This window comes from Saccostrea echinata, unplaced genomic scaffold (genome assembly GCF_033153115.1).
Source record: "Saccostrea echinata isolate AGI-Se365-2 ecotype Australia unplaced genomic scaffold, CSIRO_AGI_Sech_v1 ptg000048l, whole genome shotgun sequence".
Taxonomy (NCBI): Eukaryota; Metazoa; Mollusca; class Bivalvia; order Ostreida; family Ostreidae; genus Saccostrea; species Saccostrea echinata.
Genome location: NW_026889797.1, coordinates 1,360,202 through 1,375,207, shown reverse-complemented (window position 1 = coordinate 1,375,207; position 15,006 = coordinate 1,360,202). Strand labels below are relative to the sequence as shown.

The 15,006-nt window shown below is 32.8% G+C and overlaps 1 protein-coding gene across 1 annotated transcript; it reads left to right on the top strand.

The window, feature by feature from the left end:
• Window positions 1-1,787: 1,787 nt before the first annotated feature.
• Window positions 1,788-10,344, top strand: LOC133203138 (uncharacterized). The gene is made up of 7 exons (XM_061338983.1): window positions 1,788-2,130; window positions 4,659-5,411; window positions 5,466-5,884; window positions 6,087-6,219; window positions 7,064-7,203; window positions 9,163-9,337; window positions 10,056-10,344. The coding sequence occupies exons 1-7, from the start codon at window positions 1,788-1,790 to the stop codon at window positions 10,319-10,321; spliced, it is 2,229 nt and encodes a 742-aa protein (XP_061194967.1). The 3' UTR covers window positions 10,322-10,344.
• Window positions 10,345-15,006: the final 4,662 nt, after the last annotated feature.

Here is a 15,006-nt window from a genome sequence, read left to right as displayed (position 1 = left end):
AATATGGCAGATACGTAACTGCAAGGGCTCAAATAATCTCACGTTTTTTTTTTTTTTTTTTTTTTTTTGTGATTGTGACCCAAGGGCAACTGACTTTAAATTCAGACAATATACAGTTGAACTTGGTTATTTCGAATATTGATATCTCAAATACTATGGATATGTTGTAGTACTTTGGCAGTCCAAATCATCTTCTTTTATGTTTTTACCTTGGTTATTTCGAATCATCGAATATCTGAGTTTAATCTTGGTTCTGTCTAGTTCTCAATAATGAGGTTTGACTATACGAAAGGCATAAAGAAAACTGTTCTTGATAGTGTAAAAGGGGAAGGAGGAGAGAGCGATTATCTGAAAATCTGTTATCTCTTCGAGAAGATAAAATCGTGTTTCCTTACCTAACCCAAAAGCTTAGGCAAGCAAGCTATTCTGATCAAAGATTAATCATGTAAAACTCTGTTCAGATGACAAGACTCTCCCCCCCCCCCCCCCCCCTTACCATTGAGATCTAGAGACAATAACAATAGGTCCATAAGCCACTTTGATTAACCTTTGCTCAACTGCTGATTTTTACGAACTATTCCTTCTTTCTTCACATGAAAATTTGAAACCCTAGCAGTGAGAGATGGAGTCTTGATCTATGCAGACCTCAATCAACACATCGAAATACTTGAGGTCCTGGTACATTTAAAAGGTAATTGAAACTTTAATACTATAAATTACAATGTATATAAAGCAAGATGTATGATCTCCTATAGTACCCCCCCCCCCCCCCAATACCTTGGGGCCATGACTAGAACAAATTTTAATGCACTACTCAAGGATGCTTGCATTTCAAGATTTACAATCATGACCTTGCTGTTCTTGACTTTTAAAGATTTTTTTTTCTTTATATTCTGATGTAAAACTCTGATCCCCTTTGAAACCTTCTAAACAAGTAAAACTATGGAACGCCGCAACTGCCTTATGTGGAGAATTTTCATTATATGCTGATATTTTCAACATTATATGCTGATACTTTGTCATTATATGCTGATACTTCAACATTATATGCTGATACTTTGTCATTATATGCTGATACTTCAACATTATATGCTGATACTTTGTCATTATATGCTGATACTTCAACATTATATGCTGATATTTCAACATTATATGCTGATACTTTGTCACTATATGCTGATACTTCAACATTATCTGCTGATATTTCAACATAATATGCTGATACTTTGTCATTATATGTTGATACTTTGACATTATATGCTGATACTTCAACATTATATGCTGTTACTTCAACATTATATGCTGATACTTTGACATTATATGCTGATACTTCAACATTATATGCTGATACTTTGTCATTATATGCTGATACTTCAACATTATATGCTGATACTCTGTCATTATATGCTGATACTTCAACATTATATGCTGATATTTCAACATTATATGCTGATACTTTGTCATTATATGCTGATACTTCAACATTATCTGCTGATATTTCAACATAATATGCTGATACTTTGTCATTATATGTTGATACTTTGACATTATATGCTGATACTTCAACATTATATGCTGTTACTTCAACATTATATGCTGATACTTTGACATTATATGCTGATACTTTGTCATTATATGCTGATACTTTAACATTATATGCTGTTACTTCAACATTATATGATGATACTTTAACATTATATGATGATACTTCACTATATGGTGCTTTAAAATAGGTCAAACATCGGGATCTTGATACCGTTAATTATTTAACAGTTCAAGGAATAAAAATGGCGCAAAATTGTGAAAACGCATGTAAAACGATCATCACATTGAAAAGCATCCTCGAGGAACTAAAGATGGGCCCACAGGTGATCGATAGATTTGTAGAAGAGAGAATAGATGTTGATAATATTTTAAGCTTGAGCGATGAACAATTGAACAGTTTTGGAATTACAACTATTGGCGATCGAATTCGTCTCCGAGAAATGGTCAAATGCAAAACCGAGAGATGTTCAGTAACTCTGCTTAATTCAGGGGCAAGTTCTGTAGCATCTATGTTAAATCACCAGAGAAACTTACTTTTTACGACTAAAAGGTCAAAAAGACGGATCAATGAACCAGCCAAACCAGGTACGTAAATTAGCAATGTATTATAGTAATAAACACATGAACATGTCCAGTCCAAAGCACAGGTGCTTGAGGACAGGACCCCCCGCCCCCGATATAGACCCCCGGGCCTTTACGACTTTTTTTCTCAAAATTATCTTTAAATGACATATTTGTGATATAATCTATACCAACAATTCAAAAAATTACCTAAAACAAACATTTTATAAAATCTACCCCACTCTATATATAAATCGATTTATATATATATATATATATATATATATATATATATATATATATATATATATATATATATATATATATATATATATATATATATATATATATATATATATATATATAGGGTAGTAACTTTTATAAAGTGTTTGTTTAAGTCAATTTACGAATTGATGATACAGAGATTTTATCACATATGGGTCATCAAGATATAATTTATAAGAAAAAAGTAGAACAGGCCCGGGGGTCTATGTCGGGGGGGGGGGGGAGGGTCCTGTCTTCAACTTGACAAGCACCTGTGGTCCAAAGACTATTTCTAACTACATAGCTGTTAATAGATACCCAAAGTAGCTATTTTTACCTACTTTTTGCATTACTTGCATTTTGTGGCCAAATGGCTGAACGGCGCAACATGGTGAGTACCAAATTTCTTGATTCAGTCACACTGATGATGAATACAATAAAATTTTGCCCAAAAAATGATTACTTCGTAAATTAACAATTTTGTATTCATTACTATGCAAAATTTCACCAGAAAACTATTTTGAACTTTTAAACATTCCTTAGGAATTATCTTTTCTTGTACCACAATGAACAGAACAGAACAGAACATTTATTTTCTAATTTAGAGCCCATAACAGACAAGTATGAATTATTACAATAATAAAAAAAGGTAAGCCAATGGATAGTATAACAATTTGTAAATGACATTGCTCATTTCAACCATAATATTGTACTATTTCAGTTAAAGGGAATACTATATATAAAAGTGTATGGCTACTACATGTTATCATTTGAATTTAATGTAATTTAGGTGAACAATTATTCTTCTCCGCAAAGTAGGACTTACAGAAGTAGAATTTAATGAAACCATACTATATTTTATGTTTCCCCAAATTTCATAGGAAATGTAACCTAATTTCCTCTTGTATAATTTTGAAGCAATCTGTATGTACAAACCTCCCATATTTTTTACATTGTGACGCCACACGTGTATACTGAAACAGCCTGAACTGCCACAAGGATGACAAAACAGAAGAATAACGATCCACAGAATTTATGGACTATTTTATTAATCACAAAAAACAATTGTTTAATTTACTTAGTTACTAAATCTTAAGTCAGAAAAAAGCCTTAGAGACAACGTATAAACTAATTACATCTTGTATAAAATACCGTTGTTAAGCAGATCCGCATATGTACAAAACAGTCCGCATTTTATTTTGTTTATAGCAACGCCATCCGCATTTTTTACTTCAATAGATAAATCTACATGCTTGATTGTTCTGATGACGACCGTCTCTGGTCGAAACTGGTCAACAAAATAAATTCACTGCTGCATTCTCACGAAGTGTTGGTGATCTGTTTTATATCTTCAAGTTTACAACTTTAGGTACAGACCCTATTGAATACCTTTCAGTATCCACACATGAGAATCTTCCACAATTTTAATCTCAAGGTGTTGGTCTCCTGTTTTTCTTTGTTTTGTACTATGCAAAATTGTTAATTTATGAAGTAATCTTCTCAAGAATCACTGGGCCAGAAAAGCTGCAACTGGAAGCTTTCTGAGGTAGTGTAGATTCTAAATTGTTTAAATCATGATCCCCGGGGTCAGGTCAGGGACCACAAAAGGTATTACAAGGGTTAAAATCTGGTGAAGAACAGCAGGGCCAAAGTTAACCAGGTGAGCATTGTGGCCCATGGGCCTCTTGTTTATGTTGGAAGTTATAGGGGAAAATGTTAAAAATATTTTCTCAAGAAGTACAAAGCTCTGATTAGTCATATTAAATTGGAAGCATCCTCTAGCAGTGTAGATTAAATTTTGTTAAAAATCATAGATCCTAGGTAGGAACAGGCCACAAAAGGCAATCAAAATTTTAGATAGGAATACATGTAATGATTGTTATTTCTCTGCCAATGGGCCTCTTATTTTCTAGAAATGGGCCAATTTCAATTAAATTTAGCAGAACATCCTGGATAAAGGACTTAGGTTGTTCAAATTATTCAGCATATAAGTGTTCTTCTTGATAAGCACCAAGCTAGAAAAATTAACTTATGTGAAAGTTTTCTGCCATGGTCTTGATTTTTAAATTCTTCAAATTGTGGCCCCTAGGAAGAGGATAACACTTCACAATAATGGGAATAAATAATCTTTTTAAACAGTAGGGGCCATGATTAGTCATTTTATGTTATCTTCCATAAGCAATTCAGATTCAAGTCTGTTCAATCACTTGAAACATTTGTCAGCTTTCCAATTATATATTTTACTTTGTGGAAGTTGCTTACATCATTTATTCATGATCACTTTTCAGATCTGCATAATCATGGCTTCACAAAGCACCAAAAAGTTGCAAGAACTTGGACAGTAACTGTGGTTTGTTTAGCTGATAAGGAAGCGTTAAAGGTTCCATCATCCTCAGAGAAAGACATTCTATTTAAAGCGGGCCTGGGTACTCGCAAGATACAATTTTTATCATCTGACAAAGAGGCTGAAGTACTACAAAGAATAACATCTGACAAATTGACTGAAGATAGTCAAACTTTTGGATTTCCACAGCTCAATAAGTGTGGTGGGTTTGAATTGCTTAAATGTAAACAGAATTGCAGAGAACTTTCTCTTATTGATTGCAAATGGTCAGTGTCTCAACTGAAGGCATATCTTGGAAGTCAGACAAAATTATACATACGTCCAGTGCAAACAAACTTAAGTACAGAACCTATTGATAAAAATGTCAGAATTCAAAGTGAAGAAATTTGTCGGTTTTGCAAAAACAGTTACGCTATCCGTGATCTTCGACAACATGTTAAGACATGCAAAGACAAGTCAAAACTAAAAGAAGTTTGGAAGAATGAGAGTGACAGTGACAGTTTACCAGATCCTCTGACTGATGGAATTTCTGATACAGATGTACCATGCAAAAGACAAGGGGATGATAACAAGAATGTCCCTGCATCATTTTCAAATTTGCATGATTCTATGCATTTTTCTCCTAGTTTCCCTTTTGATATAGCATGTGAAACACAAGGGGATGATAACAAGAATGATTCTATGCATTTCTCTCCTAGTTTCCCTTCTTTTGCTGCAACTTCATTTAATCATCAGAAGGAAGACTATGGAGAAACTACAGATAAATTGGTTTATGTACATGAAGGTGGATTAGAAATTGTACCAAGCTGTGCCACCAGTAGTTCTGAAGCTGCAGATTTCAAACAGAATGAAACTTTTTCTGTGACTCCTATCATGTATAATAAAGAAAATAAAGAAACTGTAAGTGAGTTGAACATTGTTATATCAAGTGCTATTGATCATTGCTTAACAGAAAAAATAGTTGATCCTGTGGAAATACTGAGGTATATGCAAAGTGTTATTGTGACTGGACGGAAATTAGAACTAGAAGATTTAGCAACCTTTGATGAAGGAGATACCACTTTCATTCTAGTTGATCGTGCCAATGTTTTAGAAACAGCACTTGATGAAATTAATGCCATAAAAGATGAGGACTTGAGAAAAACACTGGAAGTGAATTTCTATAATGAGGTACATGTATATTTCTAGTAATTCCGATTTAATCTTTATGAATTTAAGTTCTCTTTGGGACTAATTAAATATGTATTTTTTAGAACTTAAGAATCGATCAAAATAATAAATTTGTAATCAAAATGTCATGCATAGTGTGATTTGTTATCATTCTAATGTAAGTCTTAAGAGGCAATTTGTTTAATTTCTTCTTAATTCATAGTGTGCTTCAGATCAGGGAGGGCCAAGAAAAGAATTTTTCCGTCTGGTCCTCAGTGCTATCAAAGAAAAATATTTTGATAAAGGTTTAAGGGAACACTTGGCCAAGGATTACATTACAGTTGGAAAAATTATGGGTAAGTTTACACACTATTTTGAAAATTAAGATTGATTATCTTTAATACACAATGATTTTATGGTGTAAAAAAAATGTGATGCATAATGCATGTAGGTCACTTGATTAACTTCAGGAACATTTTGTGACTTCTCAAAAGCTATTAATTTAAAACCATACATGTATGTGCCCAGTAGCTATATATATATAAAAGCACGTAAGCATAAATTTGGCTGTTGAATTTCCATGGACTCTGGCTCCTTAAAGTCTTGAAATGGAAAGTCAATAATTATAAAAGATAACATATATAGTTTCCTTTTTGTTCCCAAGCATCCTTGATATACTACATGTGATGATATACCATTTGTCCAAGAACTACTAAATTTTAGTATTATGGAATAAGAATTGGATTTTGTGAGCTTTTATAGTAATGCCTTCAAGACATTTTCATTTAGGTCAACAATAAAAAATTATATGTTTGATGTAGTCCGTTCAATCCATCAAAATTGCCCCTACATGATCAATTTTTTCAGTACATGTACTAACTTTATTTTTTTTTTTTCTTGGAAAATACATATTGTCTGACATGCTCTTAAACTTTAGGTTCCAATTTCTTTTTTGTTTTGCTGCATTTTACATACATCTAAACTATATCAATGAATTTCAAGTGCAGGTAAGAATCTTGGAAAAATAAATATGTAAATCTGTGATTTTCATAACATTTATCATTCCAAAAATAAAATAAAAACCTACCTACCTACCTACCCACATTGAAACTAATGGGTCAGAGTACATCAAACCAAAAAAAAATATTGTTATCATGAAAATAGGTGTTAAAAAACTATATAATTTTTGCCAATTTTCAGCTCTAAGTATGCTGCAGAATGGACCCATGCCAACATTTTTAAGTGAGGATATTTTGAATGACCTTTTTTCAAGTAAAGATCCAAACTCACTGTGTTTAAAAAATTTAAGGACTGGATTGGATTCTCTAGGACTAATCAAGGTAATGATTACTGGGGGGGGGGGGGGGGGTATATTGATATGGCTAAAGTGTATCGTGGTATATCTTGATACACTGAGCTGAATCCTGGAATATATTGCAGTGCTTTATTCTTCATAATTTTTGATTTGTGTGTTTCTGTGTTGATATGAGAAATTCTCCAGTAAAATATGAAAGGATAAAAGTTGAAGATGATTTCTTTAGTTCACAAAAAATTATGTACTGTTTAATAGTCTCTGAACACAAAAAAACATAAGTAAATGAAGAAATCACTTTGATTAGGCCAAACAAAAAAATATGTGTGGTTCCCGTTACATCACCAAAAAAATTAGGTTAGGTAGGTAGGGATTTTTTTTTTTTTTTTTTTTTTTTTTTTTTTTACAAAATGATTTTCATAATTTTTCTAAATAATACCTATCACTGCTTTGCAAGTGGCATTTAGATGTGGCATTATAATATACTAGTCAACATTGGTAGGGGACACCTACATGCTAGATTGCTTTGGATTTAACACTTTTAAAAACTTGCTTGTTGAAATGATGTTTTGCAAGGAGGCCACCATTGCTGAAACTAAAACTAATACTGGAGCCCATGATGGAAATCTGGGAAAATTCTGAAAAAAAAATATGAAAATTGCCGAAAAAAAGTTTAGGATCGGGGGTATAAAATAAGGACGGTCGGGTAACCGGAACCACACATATTTTTTTTAATTGGCCTTACGTAAAAGTTAAAAAAAAGTATAAATTGCAATGTTATCTATTATGATATACAGGTAAACAGTTTTTGTACCACAATACTGTACTATATTTTTGTGCATGGGGGTACATACCAGTATATCATTACATTACATCCCTAATGATCACAAGAGGGGAAGGATACCTTCTAAAGAAAACTTGCAGGGATTTATTAGTACCTTCTTGGTTCAAAATTCAGCCCCACTTCCAATGAAAAATAGGCCCAATTTTTTCCCAATTTGTTAGGAAAAATTTCCAAAATAAAATGATGAACATATTTATAACTTAAAATATTTTTTTTTTAAATTCAATAAATCATGGACTCCAAGGATGACCTAGTTTGTGTTTGAGGATTAATTGTGGGATTCTTATGAGATTCAGAGTCAATTTGACAGCATAAACTATGGCAGAAATATTCTTATGTATAGACAATGTGAACCGACATTTTAGGTTGAAATAAATACTTTTTTTTACCCAGAAAGAACAGCAGGGTACAATGTAAACAAATTGGAGTGACATACCTTTCTCTCTTATAATGTAAAGTAGGTATTTTGTATTTTTTTGTATGGAACAATTATTTTGCATTTTTTCAAGATTTTTCCTATGGTATACATGATAAATAAGTGTAATAAATATAATTTGAGAAATGACCAACAAGCCCCGAGGTTGAATACTGGGGGGGGGGGGGGGGGGGGGTCCTGTCCACATGTACAATGCTCTTTACAGTAAAATTGGGCAGATATATATACATGCATAAAAAAAAAATTCTGGGTAATATAAATTGATTAATTATGCTTTCATGCTAATGCTGGTTCTACTTGGGATAACTATAATTATTGCTTTGCTTCTTAAGAGAGTTGAAATAAGTTGCTCCTAATTTGCATGACTGCCCCTGCCTCCCCCTTGGCTTAAACTACACTGCTACTTCAAGTTCACATCTGGCAATATGATGTACATTGAATATTTATAGGTACATTGCATGTATGCAGCCAAAACGTAAACAACAGTTTTAACTTTAACAATTACATATGAATTACATTCATATTATCTCTTTGCATGTATATTCACAGACTGAGGAGCTATATATATATAATTTAGATGGAACAATTACTGGAAGCACTCTGTGATGTTTACAAAAACCATGTTAGAATACTGGTAGTCTATATTATTTTTCCTTTGTAATTTTTTCTTAGCCTTATCTAAACTCTCTTCATTTTATTTCATATAGGTTGGAAGCATTTTAACTATGTTCGTACACCTCCTAAGACCAAGCAAAACTTGTCTTACATTGAAAGCTGTTACACAGCTACTAAAACCACAGTTTTCTGAAGATGGTTCAAATGACAGAAAGTATGAAAATTATGTGTATGCAGCATTTCTGAGATACTTGCGAGCAGCAGCTAGTAAGTTAATCTACTCAGTTCTTGTACTCTGTTAGATGTTTCCAAAATTTTGTATCACTATTTTATAAAGCCATATAATACTAGACAGTTGTAAGGAAAGGATATTTCAAGATCTAGTCCCAGCAAGTATCATTTGGTAAAGTTTCTTAACGTTCAATGGTAGGGGATATTGAGTTCAATATAGATCAAATTTAATAAAAAGAGTAATAAATATCAGGCAAACCTCTTGTTTTCTTACATCTACTACTCTTGACTCATTATTTAAAAAAAAAAAATTCACAGACAACTTTAAATGTCACATTAGAATTCATTGTTTACCAACCTGCATGTATGATTATTAATTATATCAGTCATCTGGGTTTATACTACATTTTATGGGTCAGCCAGTAAAGGGAGACAACACAGTTGTCACACTCAAGTAAGGGGGACATCACAAATTGTCTCCATGCATGGACATGCTTTAGACAAATTAGGTTGACTGTATTATTCTGATAATACTGATAATGTAGTATTGGATTACAAAAATAAAGGATGTTAAAGGAAGCTGAACACAGAATGATTAGCAGTTTCAATTTCAATTTCTTAGCTTACAGTTAATGATAGTTGATATTATGCATGTATATTAATTTTCTTTTCTATCTTGTCTAGTACATAGTATTTTTTCAGATTAAAGATGGGCTTTATTATGCAAATGTATAATAAATCTTGACATTTATAGGTGGAAGAAGGGGAGATGTGTCACTGCAGCATGTACTTCAGTTCGTTACAGGAGCATCAGAAGAACCCATCCTCGGATTTTGCCACCCACCCTCAATAGAGTTTGTGAAAATGCGTGAGGATCACAGCTTCATTCCAACTGCAAACACTTGCATCAATAGTTTAAAATTGCCAAGAGGCAGTTTAGAAATTAATTTGCCAAAAGATGAGGAACTTTTTCCTCTCTTTGATTATGCCTTTTTAAACACATTCTATGGTCTTGTTTAATTAACTGTTCTATTCACCAAAAGTTTGGCAGACATTGTTGAGAAATTGTTTTTTTAATGCCTGCCATGAATGTGGCCAGAGCATATAGTGTTTGTTGTAGCCATCTTATTTTTTATGTAAGCTTAATTTGGTGAGAATTTGTCAACTGTGTCCAATTTTTTTTAACTTGATCTTCCCAATAACCTTTGACGCTTATGCACTGTTACATTTTTTGGGGAGAATTTATCAACTGTGTTCATTTTTTTTTTTTACCTTGACCTTCCCAACAACCTTTGACTTTACTATTTATTGTGTATTAAACTCAGTTTTAAGAAATTATTCAAGGTATTTTCATCAAAATACATACACTAATACAAATTTTCATGGTGCATTGCTAATGAGCCCTGGATGAGGCATTCATGTCCTATGAGATATTTCTAGTTTCTGCAATTTATTTTATAGATCTCTTTGTTAAACATATACTTTAGAATTTGATGCATATATATAATTTGTAATACATGTACATGGGCCATTCGAAAATTATGCAGACTCGTTGCACAGAAAAAATATTGACAATTTAATCAAGCAAACAATCATACAAAATCTATAAGAATCTTTACTAATATAGTCATCAAAATTTCATAAAATGTTGTAAATTTATATCAATTTGGGTTATTTAAAAGGACATACAATGAAGTCAGAGCCAGTAAAATCTTTGATGTCAAAGGTATTTCATGTCTAGCTTAAAAATTATAAAACTGGTACAGCATGTTTTATTTTTTTAAACCAAAACTGCTGATATTACTGAAATATTATGTTACATAGGTCACTCTCAATTATATCTTTTACAGTCCAGATCAAGTTTTTGTCAATGATCTTTCTCCGTCCCCTTCTGAATTGCCTTTTACTAAGGTTTAAATGTCTAAAATTCATAGCCAGGAAAACTTGTGATACTCTGGTAACCGTTAAGGCCCATAGGTTTTTAGCTCTTCTGAGCCAAAGGCTCAAAGAGCTAATGCTATGGCCACTTGTGCGGTGTGCGTAAACTTTTTAGAATATGGGCCTTAACTCAAGAACCCCTTGGCCAATTATTGTCAAAGTCACAAGGTATCCTTGGCCCAAGGGCCTCCATTCATACTAAAACTAGGGTTGAGACCCTTAAACAAGGGGAGATAATTAGGAAAATAGAAACAAAAGAACTGGTTGCTAAAAAATCTTCTTCTCAAGAACCACTGGGCAGATTATCACCAAACTTACACAAAAGGATGAGGATATGTTGTAGATTAAAATTTGCATGGGGATTTACCCTGGGCAAAGGGCTGGGTCTCGAGGTCACTTCAAATTTGACCAAAAATTACATTTTATTAAAATGTTGATATTTTGCTTACTATAAGGATTAGGATCATCAAATCTTGTCAGTTGATGCATCTAAGGACATCATATCATTGACTCAAAAGTAGGTCACGGTGACCTACTTTTTAAATTTTGCAGCCATTTTTTTTTCAAAATGTTTAAGAGGCATATTTTGAACAATTTAAGGCTTATGGTCATCAAAATTTGTCAGTTGATGTATCTTGGGTCCTCGGAGTAGGTCGACTGAAAAGTAGGTCACCATGACCTACTTTTCAATTTATATGACTACAATTAAATATTTCGGGTATTAATTGGCTTAGAATCATCAAACTTTGTCAGTTGATGCATCTTGGGTCATCAAAGTATGTCATCTGAAAAGTAGGTCACTGTGACCTACTTTTGAAATTTTATGGTTATAATTTTAAAAATATTTCAGGTAATAATTGGCTTAGAATCATCAAACTTAGTTGATGCATCTTGGGTCCTCAGAGAATGACAAGTGAAAAGTAGGTCACCATGACCAACTCTCAGGAACTAATTGGCTTAGAATCATCTTGGGTTCTTAGAAAGTTTCATCTAAAGTGTAGGTCATGATGACCTACCTTTGGAATTTCAAGGGTTTATCTAAATATACAGGATACTTAAAGGCTTCAAAAAGAAGTGATAGGTTGTACAGTTTATCAGAAGAGCGATTCAAGGCCCTTGGGCCTCTTGTTTGTTTTTATTATTTATTTCAGGTAAGACATGCCTTGTTTTTTAAATGCTTTAGCCCACTACATAATGCTCTTTTATTTGTTGTTCAGTTACAAGATCCAGTAAAACTCAGTTATAGTGAACATGCTTTTAATGAATTCATTCTTATCATTTCCTAAATTTTATGGCTCAAGAGCCAATAGCTCAAGTAAGCTTTTCTGATAAAAGGATGTCTGGTGTCTGCCTCTTGTCTGTAAACCTCACATTTTTGACTTTTTTTCTAAAGAACCACTGGGCCATTTTCAGTCAAACTTAGGTAGCTATTAAATTTATTCCTTATAATTTAATTTTCTATAATTAAGTATAAAAATAAGAGAATTTTTACTTCAGAAATGCCTTTAGGTTGTACATATTTTAAATGTAACATCAATCAGAACGATACATTTTTAGGTCACCTCGTCTTGATGATCTTGTGCTATACCCCCAGTGTTAGCGTCTGTGTCCCGGATTAAGTTTTAGGAGCAAGTCCATTCCCAAGTAATTATAAGCTCTCCCTGGACCAAACTTTCATGGATGATACATCAAGGGATGGACACTACCACACTTACTTTAGATGCTGGATCTGACCTAGATTTTCTAGATGAGTGACCAGTTTTTAGAGCAGGTCCATTCCTAAGTAACTAAACTCTACCTGGACCAAACTTGCATGGATGATGCATCTAGTAATGTACACCAACCTGCTTGGGATGATGGATCTGACCTAGATTTTCCACATGAGTGAAAAGCATTAAAGCATTAAAATAAATTCAAATTAGCTTCACTGAAGATAATATGAAGCAATTTGATGCTCAGTAAATTAAGTTGAATTAAACCAATTCGCATTGCAATTTGATGCTCAGTAAATTAAGTTGAATTAAACCAATTCGCATTAAATTCTCTGAGAATGTTAGAGATTCAGAAAGTTATATTTGTAAAAAATGTATAGCTGTTCTTTATTCCAAAATAGGGTTTAGCAACTTTAAAGAATATCAATTCAACCGACACCATCTAAAATAAACCGTGAATGTGTGTTATTTTTTAAAAGTCATCTTTAGATTACCTGTAACACCTCTTTGTTTTTCTCTGCAGATTAAAACTGAAATTGTTTGAATCACTACAAAAATTTTTTTTTTGAAAGCTGCACAAACCATTAATACTTGTATTCATTTTTGTCTGTTAAGCACACAGTTTAGAAATGAAAAGTTTGATAAAAAAGAATAAATTTCATTCCCTTCATAGTAAGTGAGCAATTGCAATAATCACTTTGTTGTTTTGAGATATTAAATTTGTTAACGGAATATTTATATGTAGTTTTACTTTTTGTAGCACTTTTGAGCTGAAGGAACAAGTGAGCTTATTTTGATCAAAATTGTTGATTTTGTTGTCGTCGTACCCTTTTTAGCTCACCTGAGATGAAGGCTCAAGCGAGTTTTTCTGAATGAAAGAATGGAGGCGTGCTGTGCGAGGACAATCCCCCACTCTGAAAAAAGACATTTCTCAATTCTTAAGGTTCATGAAGAGTTACATTTTTCAAAAATTGTATTGTCAATATAATCATTTACACATTTGCTTCCTTTATTTTATTGAATAGCTTATTGATAAAATATTTATTTTTTACATTATGTTTTTAACGTATGATTAAAAAAAAAAACCCTCTCACAGGATTCGAACTCTCTCCAAAGCTCACGGATAGGCGTAAGACTGAACGCGCTAACCACTATGCCACAAAGTCTTGTTCTCAACGATGTATGTCAGTGTGATTTAAATCAACAAATTTGTTGAAGTGTAAATTTTTTTTTCGATTTTCAAATAGAATGGGTTCAGATTCCATTTTTTTAAAAACAGAAAATATATTTTACATTTACTTTTCCGTCATTTAAACATTAATATAGAATGAAAACTTGACCCATTCATATTCAAAAATCATTTTTTATGGCTGAAATAACCCCATTTTCCACTAAATATGCTTAACTGGCAACTTTAAAAACAAATTTTCAACCAAATAAGTTATTCAATAAAGTAAATGAATTAAATGTGTTGATCAGAAGATGCCAGTACTGAAAACATAATTTTAGAAAAATATAACTTTTTCATGAACTTTGAAAACTAAGAAAAATATTATCTCAGAGCGGGGGATTGTGCGTGCGATGTACGCCCTCTTTCTTTGTCTGTTGTCTGTCAGAGTTGTCATCATAAACTTTTTGACTTCTCCAGAACCTCTGGGCCAGTTTCAACCAAACTTGGCACAAAGCATTCTTGATTGAGGGGGATTCAAATTTGTTCAAATAAAGGGCCACAGCCTCTTGCTAGGGGAGATAATGAAGAATTGGTCAAAATTTGGTGGTAGCTTATACAGATTTTCTTCTTTAGAACCACTGGGCCAGAAAAGTTGAAACAGTAGTGAAACCCTTATAACATAGTACAGATTCATATTTCCCAAATCATGATAGGGTGGGGCCACATTGAGGGTTCAGTTTTACATAGGAGTTTATTGGAAAAAATCTTTAGTACACATTTTCTCAAGAACAACAATGCCATAATTAGTCATATTTATTTGGAAGCATCCTAGTGTAGATTCAGATTTGTTCAAGTCATGATCCCCTGGAGCAGTGTGGGGCCAC